Source organism: Lithobates pipiens, unplaced genomic scaffold (genome assembly GCF_037356315.1).
Source record: "Lithobates pipiens isolate NorthernLeopardFrog02 unplaced genomic scaffold, aLitPip1_a1.2 Scaffold_19, whole genome shotgun sequence".
Lineage (NCBI taxonomy): Eukaryota > Metazoa > Chordata > Amphibia > Anura > Ranidae > Lithobates > Lithobates pipiens.
The window spans coordinates 332478644-332501102 of record NW_027507764.1 but is presented as its reverse complement, the minus strand read 5'-3'; the positions used below and the strand labels follow the sequence as shown (position 1 = coordinate 332501102).

The window sequence follows — 22459 nt, the reverse complement described above, 5'->3', positions numbered from 1 at the left end:
GCTACCCTACTTTCTCTCTTCTGAAATCCTCACAAGCATTCCCAGCAACTCCAAAATCCCTGTTGATGCCAACACTACTATTACTTCTAAACTTCTCAATCTAACCTCACCTCCTGACCTAAAGCAATGGATACAGGCTCCTACTCACGCCAACGGCAACACCCTTGACCTGGTCTTCTCTTATCTGTGCACTCCATGCAACCTCTCCAACCATCCTCTCTCACTCTCTGATCACCACCTTATTAGTTTTGTTCTCTCCCCGTCTTACAACTCCTCTCCCTCCAACCACCTAACGATTACCCGTAGAAACCTTTGCCACCTCAACCCTTCTCTACTCTGCTACTGATTGCCTTTGACAAAATCTGCCCCCTGCCTTGCCCCAACCTAACCACTTTCGTCTACAGCCTCTGTCCTCCATTGCCTCCACCCTCTAATTCGCTCACTGCCCAGAAAATAAGACTGATACAATATATGAGGAGATTTTCAATGCACAGAAACCTCTCCCACTCAACACCCCATGTCCACAGATATAATCATTACTTTCCTCAAACCCTAGTATTAATGAGGTTGCAAAAAAACTTTTATCCAACACCCATCTAACCACCTGCCCCCTGGATCCTGCTCCCTCACAAATGCTACACTCACCCTCTGACTGGATTCTACACTCTCTAACTCACATTTGCAACCTCTCGCTCGCTAGTGGCATCTTCCCAAACTCTCTAAAACATGCGCTAGTCACCCCCATACATATAAAGCACTCACTGGACCCCACCAATCTTAACAACAACCTATGCCCCATCTCCTTACACACCTTCTCCTCCAAAATTCTTGAAAGACTGGTCTACAATCAACTGAGCGACCCATCTGACCATGAACAAACTTCTTGATCCCCTTCAGTCTGGATTTTGCCCTCAACACTCTATGGAAACTGCTCTCCTTAAACTCACAAATGACCTACTAACGGCCAAAACCAACGCACACTTTTCTGTTCTACTTCTCCTGGACCTCTCTGCAGCCTTTGACACAGTGGACCACCCCTCATCCGCAAAAAAACAAAACAAAAAAAAACCTGCACTTTGGTCTTCATGATTGTACTCTTCACTGGTTCTCATCCTACCCATCGCACCACTCCTTCAGTGTCACAACTCTACTTCCTCCTCTCCTCTTCCTTTCTCAGTCGAGGTCCACCAAGTTTCTGTTCTTGGACCTCTACTTTACTCAATCTACACCACCTCCCTGGGTCAGTTGATTGCCTCCCATGGCTTTTAATATGATCTGTACACTGATAGCCAAATCTCTCTCTCTCTTGCTCCATCCCCCAGCTCTCGCCTTGTGCATCACCAACTTACTAAACAGACAAAACAGCCTGGATGTCACATCACTTCCTCAAACTCAACCTATCCAAAACCGAGCTCATGATATTCCTCCCCCACGTGTTACTTCCCCTGATTTCTCTGTCATCTCCAAGATACGCCCCTTCCTAACCACCGCAAAGATTCTAATCCACTCCCTGGTCAGCCTCATCCCATGCTCGCCTCCAGGACTTCTCCAGAGCCTCTCCCATCCTTTGGAATGCTTTACTTCAATCTGTCCAACTTTCTCCTACTTTGTCTACTTTCAGACAAACCATGAAAACTCATCTCTTCAGAGAAGCCCATCTGGGCCCCACCTAACAACTGTACATTCATCTTCTCCATTAGCACATCCCCCAAAGTTAATACTGCTTGTATCTCTTAACCTTCCCTCTTAGATTGTAAGTGCTAAGGAGCAGGGCCCTATGATTCCTACTGTATTAAAAAGTATCTTGTATTTGTACTGTTTACCCTCAAGTTTTAAAGTGCTGCATAAACTGTTGGCGCTATACAAAATTCTGTATAGTAATAATAATAATAACCAAGCCTGTGGGAAGGTAAAATGCATACATTGGGAGGTGGCTTCTGGAGAAGTCAGGCTGAAGCCGTATTCTTTCGTACTGTGACCTCGTTATCATAGATGCGAGTTTTCCTACATCTCAAGTCTAACAGAGGGGTTACGGCATGACATGCCTGAGGCTGGCTGACTTGGAAGGTGGAGCCATTACAATACAATTCCATCCCTCCTCATACACTAATGCATACTATGGCGGATTACGCCCTCTTAATATATACACCGTGTACAGAACAAAATAACTTGCAATAACATAACCACACTAACACAATCACAAGCAAAAGCATGTTTGCAGAAACATAATCAAATGGACTGACATAACCACAAATATGTTCACAGAAACATAATTAGCACTGTAATGACAATAGAAGACAAAATCAGTACTGTACAGACACAATTATAAACATATCCACAGGGACCCCTTTACTACCATGAGAAACATGCAAAAATCAGTACTGTACTGACACAAGAACTCTAAAGGTGTTCAGTGATAATGCATACAGTACTGCAATTCATGTGGCACGTGCACTGCACAGAAGGCAGTTTAAAGTGGTTGTAAACCCTTACAAACCACTTTTTACTACAGGTAAGGCCATAATAAGGCTTACCTGTAGCCACCCCATATATCTCCTAAACTCGCATGGTTGAGGAGATATCCCCTGTATCAGCATGCGCCAACATCATCGGTACATGAGCACTAAAGCAACGGCTCAGTCGTGCTGTTGCTCCAGCTGACGTGCCGTTACCTGCGGCGCATGCGTGGAAGTGACGTCATCGCAACTCCGGCCAATCACAGCACTGGATCCTGCAAAACCCAGAAATGACGGGAGACATGTTGCCCGGGCAGAGCAGTGTGCTGGGGCGGCTGTGAGGGCTTCGATCTCAAGTGAGTATTCCATAATGAGCTAGTATGAAATATTATATATACACACACACACACATACATACATATACATACACACACATATATACACGTATACACTTTACAGACCAAAAGTTTGGACACACCTTCTCATTCAAAGAGTTTTCTTTATTTTCATGACTATGAAAATTGTAGATTCACACTGAAGGTATCAAAACTATGAATTAACACATGTGGAATTATATACTGAACAAAAAAGTGTGAAACAACTGAAAATATGTCTTATATTCTAGGGTCTTCAAAGTAGCCACCCTTTGCTTTGATTACTGCTCCGCACACTCTTGGCATTCTGTTGATGAGTTTCAAGAGGTAGCCACCGGAAATGGCTTTCCAACAGTCTTGAAGGAGTTCCCAGAGATGCTTAGCACTTGTTGGCCCTTTTGCCTTCACTCTGCGGTCCAGCTCACCCCAAACCATCTCCATTGGGTTCAGGTCCGGTGACTGTGGAGGCCAGGTCATCTGGTGCAGCACCCCATCACTCTCCTTCTTGGTCAAATAGCCCTTACACAGCCTGGAGGTGTGTTAGGGGTCATTGTCCTGTTGAAAAATAAATGATGGTCCAACTAAACGCAAACCGGATGGAATAGCATGCCGCTGCAAGATGCTGTGGTAGCCATGCTGGTTCAGCATGCCTTCAATTTTGAATAAATCCCCAACAGTGTCACCACAAAGCACCCCCACACCATCACACCTCCTCCTCCATGCTTCACGGTGGGAACCAGGCATGTAGAGTCCATCTGTTCACCTCTTCTGCGTCGCACAAAGACACAATGGTTGGAACCAAAGATCTCAAACTTGGACTCATCAGACCAAAGCACAGATTTCCACTAGTCTAATGTCCATTCCTTGTGTTCTTTAGCCCAAACAAGTCACTTCTGCTTGTTGCCTGTCCTCAGCAGTGGTTTCCTAGCAGCTATTTTACCATGAAGGCCTGATTCACACAGTCTCCTCTTAACAGTTGTTCTAGAGATATGTCTGCTGCTAGAACTATGTGTGGCATTGACCTGTTCTCTAATCTGAGCTGCTGTTAACCTGCGATTTCTGAGGCTGGTGACTCGGATGAACTTATCGTCCACAGCAGAGGTGACTATTGGTCTTCCTTTCCTGGGGCGGTCCTCATGTGAGCCAGTTTCTTTGTAGCGCTTGATGGTTTTTGCCACTGCACTTGGGGACACTTTCAAAGTTTTCCCAATTGTTCGGACTGACTGACCTTCATTTCTTAAAGTAACGATGGCCACTCGTTTTTCTTTACTTAGAATTTGTATTATGGCAAGAAAAAAAGCAGCTAACAGTCTATTCAGTAGGACTATCAGCTGTGTACTGTATCCACCTCCTGCACAACACAACTGATGGTCCCAACCCCATTTATGAGGCTTGAAATCCCACTTATTAAACCTGAAAGGGCACACCTATGAAGTGAAAACATTTCAGGTGACTACCTCTTGAAGCTCATCAACAGAATGCCAAGAGTGTGCGGAGCAGTAATCAAAGCAAAAGGTGGCTACTTTGAAGAACCTAGAATATAAGACATATTTTCAGTTGTTTCACACTTTTTTGTTCAGTATACAATTCCACATGTGTTAATTCATAGTTTTGATGCCTTCAGTGTGAATCTACAATTTTCATAGTCATGAAAATAAAGAAAACTCTTTGAATGAGAAGGTGTGTCAAAACTTTTGGTCTGTACTAGATAGATAGACAGAGAAAAAAAATAAATAAATAAATAATTTTTTTATATATATATATATATATATATATATATATATATATATATATACACACACACACACACACACACACACACACACACACACATATACATACATACACACACACACACACACACACACACTAAGGCTGCTTTCACACTGGGACGGGAGCAGCGTCGGCGGTAAAGTGCCACTATTTTTAGTGGCGCTTTACCGTCGTTTTAGCGGCGGTCTGCGGGCGCTAGCGGGGTGGTTTTAACCCCCGCTAGCGGCCGAAAAAGGGTTAAACCCGCCCGCAAAGCGCCGCTGCAGCGGCGCTTTGCCGGCGGTATTGCCGCGGTGTCCCATTGATTTCAATGGGTAGGAGCGGTTTAGGAGCGGTGAATACACCGCTCCTTCACCGCTCCAAAGATGCGGCTAGCAGGACTTTTTTCACCGTCCTGCCAGCGCATCGCTCCAGTGTGAAAGCCCTCCGGCTTTAACACTGGAGTGAAAGGGGCCGGTTTTTTTCAGGCGCTACACAGGCGCTATTTTTAGCGCTGGAACGCCTGAATACCGCCCCAGTGTGAAAGCAGCCTTATGCTGCATAGGTATCACAGTGCACAGATGTGAATATTTTCTTCATTTAGCAGCTTTGCAAAAAAAAAAAAGTGTTTTTTCTGGTCATTGTAGTACATTGTCAACCCATTGAAAAACTAATTGGATAAATCCACAAAGTGGATATAAAGAGTCTACACACCCATGTTAAAATGGTTTCTGTGATGTAAAAAATGAGACAAAGAATTTTAGAACTTTTTTTCACCTTTTAATGTGACCTATAAACTGTACAACTCAGTTGAACAACAAACTGAATTCCTTTAGGTGGAAGAAAGTAAAAATAAAAAACGAAACTAATATGGCTGCATAAGTGTGCACACCCTCTTATAACTGGGGATGTAGCTAGATGTATTAGAAAATTACTTAGAACCCCCAAACTTTTCATATATTTTATTTTTTTAGCAGGGACCCTAGACAATAAAGTGGAGGTTGTTGCACTATTTTAGGTCATTGTATTTGCGCAGCGGTGAAAGATGTTACAGTTATACTGAGAATTGTAAAAGTATCGTGAGATTTCTGCTAAGCTAAAAACATAATCATGATGCTCATTTTATTCAGAATCATGCAGTTCTACGTGGCTGTAAAAAAAAAAAAAAAAAAAAAAAGCATTTTTTAAATTTACGTATCTGAAAGCAGCTGCATTGTTTTCAATAGAGAGACAGTCACACAGCCTAAAAATGAGTCGCAGACAAGATTTGTAAGACAAAATCAAAAATCTGCATCTGAGGACATGCGTATACAAGTTCTTCATGCCACTGAGAATTTTTAAATTTTTTTTATCCATTTACTGATTAGGCGTAAACGTTTATTCCTTATCCTAATGATCAGTATTTTTTTTTTTTACATTTATGTTGTTACGTTACGACCATGGGAATGAGACCTTACTGTCACTTTAGGAAACAATGATATGAAAAAATATATAAAAACGCAGGTTTTTGCAAGCACTGTTTTTTCATCTAGTTCGATTATAAAACTATGCATATCAAATTAGATTCAGCATATGCATCATTAGCTTATTTTTTTATTATAACTTTGACAGATCTCAGTCAGGTGACCTCCGTTCCTCAATTCTAACTTGTGGAGCAGCCAGCAGGTTTGAAATGACAAATCTGTGTCATGAAGATGCCTGGTGCCTGCACAGTAATTATCTCCTGCCCGCGGCACAGCATAGCGCATCACTGAATGCCAGGTAAAGTGACAGCCGCTTTGGAGCTGTGCAGAGGGGACGGCTCTGTAACCGACAGCTTAGTGGGTTGTTATTTACAAGCAGAATGTGTGTCAGGCTGACTACAGCTGTAGGTTTGTACTTCTGTCTGGATTTCACCATCAATAGCCCACAGAAACTGCTCTCCTAAAGCTCACAAACCACTTACTAACAGCAAAATCCAATGGACACTATTCTGAACTCCTACGTTTAGACCTTTTGGCTGCCTTTGATGCAGTTGACCAGCCCCTCCTCAAAAAAAACAAAAAAAACAAACACACAACAAAAAAAAAATGTCCACACCTCACTCGGTCTCCATGACTGTGCTCTTCGCTGGCTCTCATCCTACCTATCCCACCGCACCTTCAGTGTCACTTACAATTCTACTTCCTCCTCTCATCTTCCTTTCTCCATTGGCGTCCCCCAAGGTTCTGTTATTGGACCTCTCCAATTTTTGATTTACATCACCTACCTGGGTCAGCTGATAGCCTCAAATCCATCTCTCCACCCTGCAGCTTACTCCATTAGTCTTCTCACTCTTCACTAAAGTAAAAACAGACATAGCAGCCTGGATGTCACACCATTTCTTCAAACTCAATCTATCCAAAATGAGCTCATATATCCTCCCTCACATGCCCCTTCCTGACGTCTCTGTCAAGATCAATGTCCCAAACATCTACCCATCCCCACATGCCAGAGTGCTAGATGTAGTCCTGAACTTTTTGGGCCCCACATTCAATCATTTTCCAAAGCTTGCTGCCTCAACATCTCCAAAATACGTCCCTTCCCAACCAATGACACCGCTAAGCTTCTAATTCACTCCCTGTTCATCTCCCGCATAGACTAATGCAAATCCATCCTCGTTGGCTTACCTTTAAATAGACTATCCCCCCTTTAGTCTATTATGAATACTGCTTCCAGACTCATCCACTTTACAAACCACTCAGCGTCTGTCACCCCTCTCTGCCAATCCCTCCATTGGCTGCCACTCACCCTACAAATTAAAATCAAAATACTAACAATAACTTACAAAGACATCTACAACTTGGCCCCAAGTACATGACTATCCTAGTCTCGAAATACCAACCAAATCGTTCTCTTTGTTCCTCCTTAGCCCTTGTACACACGGTCGGACATTCCAACGGATAATGTCCGATCGGACTGTGTTGTCGGATAATCCGACTGTGTGTGGGCTCCATCGGACTGTTTCCGTCGGAACAACCAACGGACAAAGTTTTAGAGCTGGGCTATAAAACTTTCCGACAACATGATCCGATCGGACTTTGTCCGATCGTGTGTAGAGAATTCCGATCAGACAAAGTGCCACACATGCTCAGATCAAATTCCTAGACCAAAGCTATTGGCTACTAGCCTGAACGTAGTCCCGTCCTAACGAAATAACGTCATCACGTTACATACGATCGGAACTTTGTCCGAACGTGTGTATGCAACACGGATTTTGTTGTCGGAATGTCTAACCGTGTGTACAAGGGCTAAGACCTCCTGCTCTCTCCCTTCTACCTGGTTTGCCTCCAGGACCTCCCGAGCCTCTCCCAGCCTATGGAATTCCCTACCAAACGCCATCCACTTTTAGGCGATCCCAGAAAACTTTAGAGAAGCCGATCCAGCCTCCACCTAACTGTACTTTTATTGTCTCCATCAGCTCATCCCCCACAGTCATTACCTTTTTTGTATCATTAGACTCTCCCTTTTAGATTGTAAGCTATAACAAACAGGGCCCTCTCCTTACTCCTGTATTAAAAATTGTATTGTAACTGTACTGTCTGCCCTCGGGTTGTAAAACTCTGTGCAAACTGTTGGCACTAGATAAATTCTGAATAATATTATTATATAATAATATTATATAATATTATTATTATTATTATTAAGGGATGGTGGTCCACTGGAGGGTTAGAATTCTGTGCCCACCCAGATAATGTTGTGTAAATTGGCTATTTAGAACGTCAGTATTTACAAAAGGAAAATTGAGAAGCCACACTTCCATGTGACAGCTCTCCGCTATCCTAAAAATGTAACACTAGATTGCACAAGGAGGGGCTTAGGACCTCCGTGTGACAACACTGTGACAATAGACACTGAATATTACATAGTGGGATGATGAGGGTGTCCCTTCTCTCACATACCCAGAACTAGATCACAGGTTTCAGCGGCACTAAGTCGTTTACAGAATATATTTAAATCTAACAAATGTGCAGAAAAAGATGGGGATCTCTGAGGTTTAGTATGCCTTGGTCACAAAACAAAGCCAATTTTGCTCACACAAGAAAAATTATAAATTAGCCTGACATTAACCTCTTGCAGACTTTTGTCCCATTTTCACTAGGCACAACCAATGGGCTTCTTCACTGTGGAAACAGACAAGGGGTTAATCTCGATACTGAGAAAAAAAAGAAAAGAAAATGTGCATAGTTCAGCATTTCTTTTTTCTGTTTTTTAATAGCAGATTCAATCTTTAGATATCAACTGCTGTAAAATGCTGAAGGTGGAAAAGTAGAAACAATCAGGCCACAAGCTGAATGGAGAAATATACTGTGAAAGCAGACCGCATTGGGATCGCTTACTAAAGGAATAGAGGTTATTTACTTTGCAAAGAAAAAAAAAAAAAAGACCTGGTTCACACAGATGCGATTTGGGTTTCACCGAGTCACATGACAATGGAAATAACATTGCTTCCTGTTCACGTCGATGCCTCATTGCTGCAAAGCAATTTTGAGACTGGGTCCTGTGCTACTTTGGTGCGATTTGGTCCCAAAGACTATGCAAACCATATTCAAAAAGGCAATCAAAGTTGCATTACATGATCACACTGCAAACAGAGTCAAAATCCCATCTGAACTGAACCTAACAGCAAAATTAGATAAAGCAAAAAAAAAAAAAAAAAAACACACAAAGAACAAAAAAAAAATCCCAACAGGATTTTTGATAGCACAACTGGATGATCGTGTACACGGCTTGATCTTATTGTCTTTGTTCCGGACCTGTTGCAGCTCTCTGATGTCATCCTGTACAATACAGGACCAGAAGCCATGCATAGTATGTGAGGTCACAGAGGACCAGCCCACAACTCAGGGTGACGACAGTGGAAAAGAGTACATTTGCCAGCACACCACGGATCTTTAAGTTGTCCAAACAGCTTTATTGACGTATGATCACATCACACAGGAGGGTGCAACGCTTTGGAGTCACTCAGGACCCCTTCATGTGATCATCAGGGGTCCTGTGTGACTCTGCAAAAAAAAAAAAAAAAGGGCAAAGACGGTCATTCGCCGGCTCAGCAGAGATCAACAGAGCGATCTCCTGCTGAGCAGGCGGATTCCGCTAAACGGATCTGCCCCAAGTGGAAGGGGTCTAGTCTAATGCCCTGTACACAAAATTTGGCCCAAACTTGTGTTGCATACACACGGTCCCACAAAGTTGTCAGAAAATCCGATCGTTCACAACGCAGTGACGTAGAACACGTATGACGGGACTATAAACGGGCCAGTAGCCAATAGCTTTTGTCTCGTAATTTATTCAGAGAATGCGTGGCACTTTGTCCATCGGAATTGTCTGCACACGATCGGTTATTTAAATGATCGGATTTTGTTGTCAGAAAAATTTTAGACCCTGCTCTCAAACTTTGCGTGTCGGAAATTCCGATGGAAAAAGTGCAATGGAGCCCACACACACGATCGGATTTTCCGACAAGATCCGATCGCACATTTTACGTCGGAAAGTCTGATCGTGTGTACAGGGCATAAGTGTTAAAACTGACCTCATTTACAGACAGAAGTTTAGCCCTTTGATCTCTAAAAGAACCAAAATGATACATTGTATCTCTCCTCGATCTCTTAATGCTGATCAGTGTTGATAAAAATTTGCCAGCTTTTTTTTTGTTTTTGTTTTGACAGCTCTGAGCAGAGAACAGCTCTGCGCTGTTTACATAGAATCGTTGAAATGCCAAATTAAGAACATGAGGGGGGTTGAATCGACATGGTGATTAATCATGCAGCTCTAATGTATATATATTACCTTATCTATCATCCCCTAGATCCCTGTGCCCACATTCTGCCCATAAGCTGTTGGGCACCAGTTCGACAGCAGAATAATCTCAGCCCACAGTATAAGTATCAGGTAAATAATGACCCATGGGGGGGGTGAAAGTTAACCCTCTCCCCCTACACTGGTGGTCAGGACACCAAATGTCAACCACCCATGTTGGGAAGGGTTAACTTTCACTGAAATTACCAAATGCAGTCAGAGGGGGGCATGATGGTGTACTGACAGGGAGCATGGCTTTGCTTCTGCAATCCATTTCTTTGCATGCTCATTTGCAAAAAAATGTAAAAGCACTTTTTTCCATGCAAATATATAATTTTTTGGGGGTAAAACATGGACTATAGGGCTCCTTCACACGGATGTGTCCATGTAAGGAGCCCGCTCTGCTCAGCATGGGATCGCTCCGTCGAGACAGGTCTGTCTCTGCACACTGTGGAGGGACCGACCTGTCAGCGTGCCACTCTCCCCTATGGGGGGAGATCGGATGACGACGGACCGTAGAGTCAGTCGTCACCCGATCCGATGACTGATGGAAAAATAGGTTTTTCCTCCGTCACAGTTTTTCGGATCGGAGGTCAACCACCGCTGACATTCATCCCTCCATAGACCTCTATGGAGTGTCCGTTCAGGTCCCCCTAAAAACAAAAAAAACTGACAGGCAGACCTGAACGGATCGTCCGTGTGCAAGGGGCCTTTTAAAGTACACACAGACCAAATGCAAATGGAAACCAGCTGATATTCGGCCTGTGTGTACTGCAGCTGAGTAGGCTTCTGTGAAAGGGGAATGACCAAAAAAGGTCTGCTGATCAGCTCCTGACTGACAACCAATGACTGAAAGTGCTGACAGGAGTGTTCTGCTGGGGGGCCGTCCCCTGTCAGAACACAATAGCACAGCAGGGGAGATTGCTGTACTAAAGTCAGATAGTTAGCACAGTGGCTCCTCCTGAGCTGTCAGTTTTTTTCATTCAGTCCACTGGGTTGAACAAAAAATAAATAAAAAAAAACCCCTACTAGTGTGTAAAGGGCTTAGAGAGGAAGTAAACCCTAATGGGTTTACTTCCGCTTTCATTCCCTGCAAAGGCAAAGCATAATGGACTACTGTGCATTGCATAGTAGCCCATTATGTGTCACTTACCTGACACAGGAGCCAGCCAAGTCACCGCTGTCCCCTGTAGTCCGGCGCATCCATCTTCTCAGTGGGATCTTGCAGCACCGCCGCTGTCATTCGGCGAAGCCGCGATTACGTCACTCCCGCGCATGCGCACGGGAGATGCCACGTGCCGCATATTCGCCATTGACGGTGTCGCGCTCAGTGTGCATGCGCGCCTGTCTTTTGGCAAATATCTCCTAAACCGTGTAGGTTTAGGAGATATTTCTTGGACCTACAGGTAAGCCTTAATCTAAGCTTACCTGTAGGTTAAAGTGTGTTGTAAGGTTTTACAACCACTTTAAGACAGATTTTATACTACTGAAATATAAAACAAGGAGAAGAGTGTTTGACGTTACAATTACAATGGGTTCACAGGCTACAAAAATATGACAAACTAAAAGAATGCCTAGTCAAGATCATATGACAGTCATATGACAGGAAGGTCCACTGAATAAAAATAAATAAATATGCTACAAAGACTCCTGAATGCAAGCTTTATGCAACAGGATAAAGTACTTCACACGCCCAAATGGAATGTTAGCCAAACACACAGGACAGTATTCTATTATTAATGTTGACCTACTATACTATACATTCACAAGATACTTTACACATTCTGGATTCCTGATAAAAATTCAACCCCACCAGTGCATTACGATTACGTGTCAGTTAAAGCGGAGTTCCACCCAAAAGTGGAAGCTCCGCTCATCTGTTTCCTCCCCCCTCTGGTGCCACATTTGGCACCTTTCGGGGGGGGTACCTGTGTGGGACATCAATCGTATTTGGGTACAGCGTCGCATGACTGCAAAATTGACAGTTAAAGTAGCGCACAAAATGGCCTGGTCATTAAGGGGATAAAACCTTCCGGGGCTGCAGTGGTTAAAATGTGCCAGTGGGTGCTGGGAGAGGAAACCCCTGCCTACTTTCGCAAGGAGGGGGGACCCGGTCTGTGGATGAAGGTGCTGAACCGTATTACACGTTAATCCCTAAATATGCATGTAACAGGCTCCAAAAAGGTGAATTTGACCTTTATCGTGTACCTTTTAGGCGGGTGGCGAGTTTTTCTTTGTTTAAGAAATATAATTGCTACTGCTATCCAGCTCTTCTGGATGTCTCAAACAGCGTGTTCCCAATTGCGCACCATGGTTCTTTCTGCTGACCACTACATCACCCCCACCACCATGTCTTTGGTAACACGTGGCTAGTGAAGTCTGAAAAGACATCTCCAATCCTACATACTTGTTGAATACAAGTCACTCCTTCTGGCCATACATTGATCTAAATTCAGACCGCTCAGCATGAACCAGACAAATTTTGATCCATGTGAGACCACAAAGGATGAGCCTTGATCCTTCGATGTCGGCTCTTCCTCTCATTGAAGCAGAATTCACCAAGCGCTGAATTGTTCGCCCACTAATAGGGAACGTGAGCTGGGTTTAGACCGTCGTGAGACAGGTTAGCTTTACCCTACTGATGATGCGTTTTCTTAATAGTAAGCCTTGCTTCACACGGAGTTGCGTCTTCACAACTCTGTGTGCCCGCACCCGCCAGGAACCTGACACTCCGCAGTGCTAATCAAGGCAGCGAGACATTTCCTGATCTGTGGCTGCACAGATCAGGAAATGTCTCACTACTTGTGATTAGCGATGCGGAGTGTCAGCTTCTTGGCGGGCACGTAGAGTGTTGCAAACATGTCTGGGCTCATTGTCAGGGGCCACTGTGGTTGAACAGAAGTTGAATGACTACTCGAGTTAAGTCCAACTGCCCTGTCGGATATAAGCCATTCGATCAGCGCTGCAGGCAATAGGCTGCAGAGCTGATCTGTGCATTCTGACAGGAGGGGGGGGAATCACCCCGCTGTTACAATACAATAGCGCACCAGGAAATATTTACACACACACACACACACACACACACACACGATCAGTTTAGTTTTTTACATTCAGCCTTGTGGCTGAATGAGAAAAAACGAAACCATGTATGGCCAGTTTTACTATAGCAAAGCCAAGATCTGGATGACATCCTGACTGCACCATGAAACCCATTGTGTAAAGGCAAATCCTTTATTTCTGTTCCCATAGGGATCACTATACACCAAGCTGAAAGGTCTGCTTAGTACACATTAGGTGCTATAACAATCAGCAAAATTGTGAGCAAACACAAACCACCAAACCACGCTATACCAAAATATTGAACAATACAAACAAGAAAAGCAAGCGCATTTTCTATACATTTCCTAAAATATAGGTTTAGGTCCTGCCCTCTCGAGGTCACAAAATATGTCCTAGCATGAAAACCACAGAAATTTATGCTAGCCATACACCAGTTGAAAAATCATCCAAACGCTTTTTCGTAAAATGAACACAGTCGTGAGAGAGAACAATATTGCCATCATGCAATGACCGACTTTCGAACAATAAATTGTTTAACGAACATAAATGAATCAGTTTCTTGTTTTTTTGCTTCTGGGTCACATATGTGCAGTACCAACCGTTTAAAACGGGGGAGGAACATGTTAACCTTTTAAATTTATAGTCTGTTCAGCAAGAGTTTTGCTTTGTTTTTTTGGCGCAAAAACATCACAATTGATTTTCAATTTATGCCCATTAACTAGACGAAAAACGAATGAACTGTCCAAATGACAGATTTGCAAACCATTTTTCACCTAGTGTATGGGCACCATTAAAGTAAATGTAAATTCAAACATAACACATCTTATTTGATTCCTTTTGGTCTGTAAACCCCTTAACGCCAGCGCCTCCCAGGCCTTGGGTTTATGATGGCGGGAGGCGGGGTGGTGTTTATGATCATGTGACCACTATAATTGGCTGTCACGGTGATCAAATGACTGGAAAGGTCATGATCTCAAAATAGCAATTAGGAGTTTTCTGTTGGGCACCAGCAGGGCCGGTGATGTGTCGAATACTGTCCCCCATCGGATAGTGTCCACCCTGTACTGCGCTTACGCAGTACGGAGGACAAGGAGATTCTGAAAGACTCCGAAGATGACCGGTGCCTGCGCCGTGATTCCAGGTTCAAGCCCCACCATCCAAGTGGACAGAGTTAGAATAAAAAATAGCCGAGCGAAGCAAGGCCATGCCCGAAGCGTGGTGAGCGAAGCATGGTGAGCGGTCCTGTTACTATGTGGTAACATATGTCCACTTGGATGGTGGGGCTTGCATCTGGACTCAGTGTGTAGGCGCCGTTCTCCTTCTGAGACTGAGTCTCTTTCTCCGATGTACTGTGCAAGCGCTGCGCCTGCGCAGTACGGGGCAGACACTATCCGATGGCCGGACAGTTTTTGACAGAACACTTGGTCAAGGAGCGGGCAGGAGGGGCAGCTGCCCTGGGTGCAGTTGTGTACTGCAGGGATGGAGGCACAGCCATTCTGACTGTATGCCTGACAGGAGTAGCGATAGCGGCATCACTTCCGTTAGCCAAGCGCTGGGAGCAATGGGAAGAGCAGTAGAGAACCAGGCAACTGTGCCCAGCCTCAGTTCTTGTGACGACTCTACTCTTAATAAAAAAATCCTCCTGTGGACAAGCAGATGACTAATGGGAGTAGGATCCCATATGCTTGCATATAAAGGGGGGGGGGGGGGCGCAGTTTGGCATCTTTGCCCTGGGCACTGGTAACAATGAGTGCAATGAGTGCGCTATTGGCACAGGTTGGTATAACTTTAGGTAAGCAAACATGTGGCCTCTTGGCATCGAGAGAATGCATATTTGCGTATACTTGGCACCAAGACGTCAAATATATAACTGGAAGCGTATCATATTATTAAGTAGCTGTTCATCCCTCCATAAATTATGTGAGCTGATAACAGTCCAGAGGCAGAGAGTAGGGGGAAGTTATCAGCAGTGCTTTCTGCTATCTCTGTGGATGACAAACTACAAAGCACCTCCCCCATTATAGAGAAGAGTGGAAGGGAGTTATATAGTCCTAACACTCCCTGTTCTAGGGTGAAGCGCTGCTCAGTACGGTTGTCAGCCTAGGACAGGAAGGGAGTAAAATGGCCGGATTACCAGGTTAAGCCCGGTTCACATTGCCGTGACTTGTCATACGACTTGAGAGTTCAAAGTCGCATGAGAAGTCGGGTCCTATTAACAGCAATGAAACAAGCCTAATCGGTGTGACTCAAGTTGCTCCAAATTAGAAAAAGGTTCCTGCACTACTTTGGTGCGACTTCAACACCACATGCATCGACTGCTGTTAAAGAAGTCATATGCAAGCCACGATGAAGCCGCGCAGGAATGTCAGATCTGAAGATATGGCAATGGGAACCAGGGCTAAAACAAAAGAAAAAGAATGCAAAAAAAAAAAGAAAACCAATGCAGCTGCAACATCTAAGGACTGGTAAGCTGCATTACTACCTTTTTTTTATTTCTTCTTTTAGAGAAAGCTTTAAAAAATAAAAAATAAAAAGCCTGTGCCTAGTAAAGGTTATATGTAAAGGCCTATTCACACCAGCAGCATACAGATTATAATGCCGCTGGTGTGCTCGACGAAAAAAGGTTGTCATAATGCACGTTTTTTTTACTTTATTGAAATGTCACAAAATGACATTTTATCCATCTTCATGCACCGTAGTGGGATTGCGTCACAACATACTGTGCAAAAAAAAACACAGGACGTTCTACTTTTTACCTCCACAGCACAGTGGTGTGAACTGGAGTAATAGACAAGGCAATTGGCCTTATGTCCTAAACATTAGGCAAGTCTGCCCAATGCATATGGTGTGAATAGGCCCCAGAACTACAATAGTTTATGTCATGCCGCTTGCACCTGCCTAGGCTTATGGGGTTTTCTCCTTTGGCCTGCTCATCTGCTACCTTGTTTCTGTAGATCCTGCCAGTCAAAGCTTTATCTGAAGTAGAGTGACAACACTCACCCACGGCCTGTAATCTAGAAGTAGCGTTGTCAGTCTGCCTTGCATTCTTATAGAGATGGATTTACAGGCCGCTACGCTAAACACACAGTTTGTCCGTAGTCTCCCCATTGTCAGCATATGTCAAGCGGCCAATCGATTTTCCTCATTCCCTCTGCAATGCCCTGCCAAACTGATTGACAGAGGCTGGAAACATCACTGAGAAGCGGACTGCAATATATCAAGTAATGGGATTCTGGGACTGAAAGTCCCTGGACCAGCGGTGATGGCAAAGAGTAATTCAGCAGCTCGAGACCTCCTCATAGGTCCGGCTGAGCACAGCGGAGAAAGCCTGCCAGCAATCACATGGGTACAGAATTTTTTATATATATATATATATATATATATATATATATATATATATATATATATATATATATATATATATATATATATATATAATAAAATGTATTTAAAAAAAAAATTTAATTAATTGAATAAGTCTCTTAATAGTGTTCGCTAAAGTGGTACAAAAAATAAAATTATATATAAAAAAAAATATTAAAATTTCCATGTGGGGCACTGTAGAGATATTGTATACGTCAGTCATTAAAGTCAGTGAGGTTTTATATCTACCTTATAAAAAGGTGAACAGAAAGGTGCCAGAAAAAAAAAAAATAGATAATCTGACTATTATAAAGCACTAGGATTAGGTGACACATTTTATAGCACGTTGCACCTCCTCGCTGCTTCTTCTTCCCATGCCTAAATGATTATATAGGACACATCGGAATCGTCATGTTTTTGTGACTTTGCATGTCAGTTCTAATTCAGGCCTGACTGTGTGTGTCCGCACCCACAGGTGATTTACAGCTTGATGTGAAGGTGCAGATTTGCTGTGAGATGGATATACTGTATACAGCAGACATCAGCACCAAGCCCAAAGTAGCTATATAAAAAGAACCGCAGATGTGCCTGGCCGAAGGATCGAAGCCCATATGATGGATAGCCTGGGTAGGTAGACCTAGGGTACCCTTAGCCAGTAGTATACTGTCCTTTGGCTGCAAAACATGCAACTCTGTGCCTATGTTAGTGATAGGTCATTTTGATAGATCACAAGGCTTGTATTTTTCATGAAAATTGTACCTTCTGTATAGCCAATGTAAACACAAATATACAGCAAGCATGCAGTGTAGAAGTTAAAATGAGCGCCGTCCCATCAGCACTGCTACAATAGCAGGAACAAGAGCAACAGAACGCTGCACATAGCTACTGTGCAGAACAACTACTGCGGAACGTGTCACATTATTATTACCTAATAACACAGAGGAATGAGGAATAACTAATATGTGAAGGGACACCCAGGGAGGCCAGCAATGACTCCCACCACAAACACACACACCAACAATGATTTCCAGCAGGAAAGCAATGATAACCTCGCCCCATATAAGCGAGTCAGCAATAACAACCCCCCTCCATACAAGCAGGTCAGGTCAGCAATGACTCCCCCCCCATACAAGCAGGTCAGCAATGACCCCCCCCCCTTCCATACAAGCAGGCTAGCAATGATACCCTCGCCCCATACAAGCAGGTCAGCAATGACCCCCCCCCCCCCTTCCATACAAGCAGGCTAGCAATGATACCCTCGCCCCATACAAGCAGGTCAGCAATAACAACCCCCCTCCATACAAGCAGGTCAGGTTATCAATGACCCCCCCTCTATACTAGCAGGTAAGCAACGACCCCCCTCCCCTCTATACTAGCAGGTCAGCAACGACCCCCCTCCCCTCTATACTAGCAGGTCAGCAACGACCCCCCCTCCCCTCTATACTAGCAGGTCAGCAACGACCCCCCCTCCCCTCTATACTAGCAGGTCAGCAACGACCCCCCCTCCCCTCTATACTAGCAGGTCAGCAACGACCCCCCCTCCCCTCTATACTAGCAGGTCAGCAACGACCCCCCCTCCCCTCTATACTAGCAGGTCAGCAACGACCCCCCCTCCCCTCTATACTAGCAGGTCAGCAACGACCCCCCCTCCCCTCTATACTAGCAGGTCAGCAACGACCCCCCCTCCCCTCTATACTAGCAGGTCAGCAACGACCCCCCCTCCCCTCTATACTAGCAGGTCAGCAACGACCCCCCCTCCCCTCTATACTAGCAGGTCAGCAACGACCCCCCCTCCCCTCTATACTAGCAGGTCAGCAACGACCCCCCCTCCCCTCTATACTAGCAGGTCAGCAACGACCCCCCCTCCCCTCTATACTAGCAGGTCAGCAACGACCCCCCCTCCCCTCTATACTAGCAGGTCAGCAACGACCCCCCCTCCCCTCTATACTAGCAGGTCAGCAACGACCCCCCCTCCCCTCTATACTAGCAGGTCAGCAACGACCCCCCCTCCCCTCTATACTAGCAGGTCAGCAACGACCCCCCCTCCCCTCTATACTAGCAGGTCAGCAACGACCCCCCCTCCCCTCTATACTAGCAGGTCAGCAACGACCCCCCCTCCCCTCTATACTAGCAGGTCAGCAACGACCCCCCCTCCCCTCTATACTAGCAGGTCAGCAACGACCCCCCCTCCCCTCTATACTAGCAGGTCAGCAACGACCCCCCCTCCCCTCTATACTAGCAGGTCAGCAACGACCCCCCCTCCCCTCTATACTAGCAGGTCAGCAACGACCCCCCCTCCCCTCTATACTAGCAGGTCAGCAACGACCCCCCCTCCCCTCTATACTAGCAGGTCAGCAACGACCCCCCCTCCCCTCTATACTAGCAGGTCAGCAACGACCCCCCCTCCCCTCTATACTAGCAGGTCAGCAACGACCCCCCTCCCCTCTATACAAGCAGGTCAGCAATGACCCCCCTCCCCTCTATACAAGCAGGTCAGCAATGACCCCTCCCCCCATACCAGCAGGTCAGCAATGACCCCTTCCCCCATACCAGCAGGTCAGCAACAATCCTCCCTCCATGCAGACCGGCAACGATCCCCCTCTATATATAGGCAGACCGGCAACGATCCCCCTCCATATATAGGCAGACCGGCAACGATCCCCCTCCATATATAGGCAGACCGGCAACGATCCCCCTCCATATATAGGCAGACCGGCAACGATCCCCCTCCATATATAGGCAGACCGGCAACGATCCCCTTCCATATATAGGCAGACCGGCAACGATCCCCCTCCATATATAGGCAGACCGGCAACGATCCCCCTCCATATGTAGACAGACCGGCAACGATCCCCCTCTATGTAGACAGACCGGCAACGATCCCCCTCTATGTAGACAGACCGGCAATGATCCCCCTCTATGTAGACAGACCGGCAATGATCCCCCTCTATGTAGACAGACCGGCAATGATCCCCCTCTATGTAGACAGACCGGCAATGATCCCCCTCTATGTAGACAGACCGGCAACGATCCCCCTCTATGTAGACAGACCGGCAACGATCCCCCTCTATGTAGACAGACCGGCAATAATCCCCCTCTATGTAGACAGACCGGCAATGATCCCCCTCTATGTAGACAGACCGGCAATGATCCCCCTCTATGTAGACAGACCGGCAATGATCCCCCTCTATGTAGACCGACCGGCAATGATCCCCCTCTATGTAGACAGACCGGCAATGATCCCCCTCTATGTAGACAGACCGGCAATGATCCCCCTCTATGTAGACAGACCGGCAATGATCCCCCTCTATGTAGACAGACCGGCAATGATCCCCCCTCTATGTAGACAGACCGGCAATGATCCCCTCTATATAGGCAGACCGGTGTCTTGTCATATAACGTCCTCCATCTGATTGTGTCCGCTGCGTACTGCGCATGCGCAGTACACAGCAACACAGATTCCAAAAATTGCAGAGGATGGACGGCGCCTGTGCCGTGAGTCCAGGTTCTAGCCCCACCATCCAAGTGGACATAGAGTAGGAATAAAAAAGAGCCGAGCGCAGTGATGCCGAGCCCGAAGCGTGGCGAGCAAAGCGTGGCGAGCAAAGCTCGCCCGCGAGGGGCCCTCTAATATTCACAACCCTATGTCCTCTTGGATGGTGGGGCTACCACCTCCACTCACGGCGCAGGCGCCGTTCAGCTTTGGAGATTTTCCAAAGCTTTGTCTGCTCTGTACTGCGCATGCGCAGTACGGGGCGGACACTATTTGATAGCCGGACACTATACGGCAGAACACCGGCAATGATCCCCCCTCTATATAGGCAGACCGGCAATGATCCCCCTCTATATAGGCAGACCGGCAATGATCCCCCTCTATATAGGCAGACCGGCAATGATCCCCCTCTATATAGGCAGACCGGCAATGATCCCCCTCTATATAGGCAGACCGGCAATGATCCCCCTCTATATAGGCAGACCGGCAATGATCCCCCTCTATATAGGCAGACCGGCAATGATCCCCCCTCTATATAGGCAGACCGGCAATGATCTCCTCTATACAGCAATGCTTCCTGTATCAGGCATCAGACTGGCTGACATAATGACAGCCCGCAGGCGGCCCCGCCCCCCTGTCACACTCACTCAGCTGTCCCCCGGGCCCGGTATTGGGGTTGTTGATGCCGGTGGGGGGTGGAGCCCCCGTGGTTGTCGGTCTCTCGAAGTTGCCGGGGTTGGAGAAGTAATCCCGGAGGCGGGGCAGCTCCCGGCCGGTCTCCAGCAGCTCGGTGTGCAGTTCCAGGGCTGTGAGCAGCAGCTGATCCCGCAGTAGCTGAGCGGCCACCGTATCCAGGGGTACCCGGCCGGGCTCACAGGACAGCGGGAGGTTATTATACCGGGACCCCCCGGCCAGCTGCAGGGAAGGCGGGTCACTGTCATCCCCGGGATAGCGGCCGGTGGTCGGGAGTCCTGGGCGGGTGTCCAATGGAGACACATCTTCCTCCTCGTTATCTCCGTCCTCACCCTCCTCCTCCTCCTCCTCCTCTTCTTCTTCTTCCTCCTCCTCCGAATCGCTCAGGAACGGGTTCACACTGCTACTACTGGTACTGGGACCTACCGGGCCCGCGGAGCCGGCGGGTACACCCGAGGAGCCGCCCGGGCCTGAGCCTGATGCAGGGGCCGCCATCTTGTAATGAGGCGGAGATGTGGGGAGGAGACGAGAAGGACAATATATTACATGGGAGGAGGACAGGCTCTGTGTCTGGGGACACCTCCCTGAGGATGGAGAATGGTTCATAATACACAGCCCACCTACCACACTACCTACCTACACTATATATATATATATATATATATATGTATATATGGAGGACAATATACTACATGGGAGGAGGACAGGCTCTGTGTCTGGGGACACCTCCCTGAGGATGGAGAATGGTTCATAATACACAGCCCACCTACCACACTACCTACCTACACTATATATATATATATATATATATATATATATATATATATGGAGGACAATATACTACATGGGAGGAGGACAGGCTCTGTGTCTGGGGACACCTCCCTGAGGATGGAGAATGGTTCATAATACACAGCCCACCTACCACACTACCTACCTACACTATATATATATATATATATATATATATATATGGAGGACAATATACTACATGGGAGGAGGACAGGCTCTGTGTCTGGGGACACCTCCCTGAGGATGGAGAATGGTTCATAATACACAGCCCACCTACCACACTACCTACCTACACTATATATATATATATATATATATATATATATATATATATATATGTAGGACAATATACTACATGGGAGGAGGACAGGCTCTGTGTCTGGGGACACCTCCCTGAGGATGGAGAATGGTTCATAATACACAGCCCACCTACCATACTACCTACCTACACTATATATATGGATGACAATATACTACATGGGAAGAGGACAGGCTCTGTGTCTGGGGACACCTCCCTGAGGATGGAGAATGGTTCATAATACACAGCCCACCTACCATACTACCTACCTACACTATATATATGGATGACAATATACTACATGGAAAGAGGACAGGCTCTGTGTCTGGGGACACCTCCCTGAGGATGGAGAATGGTTCATAAT

General features: G+C 46.0%; 1 protein-coding gene across 4 annotated transcripts in view; it reads right to left on the bottom strand.

Annotated features, from left to right (window-relative positions):
• RELCH (RAB11 binding and LisH domain, coiled-coil and HEAT repeat containing) overlaps positions 1–21525 on the bottom strand; it is a 208430-nt gene extending 186905 nt beyond the window's left edge. For all 4 annotated transcript variants that reach the window (XM_077492057.1, XM_077492055.1, XM_077492056.1 and 1 more), the window contains exon 1: positions 20963–21525. In XM_077492057.1, coding sequence (XP_077348183.1) covers positions 20963–21503 — 541 coding nt within the window. In that variant the 5' untranslated portion in view covers positions 21504–21525. The remainder of the gene's footprint in view (positions 1–20962) is intronic.
• Between the last annotated feature and the right edge of the window lie 934 nt (positions 21526–22459).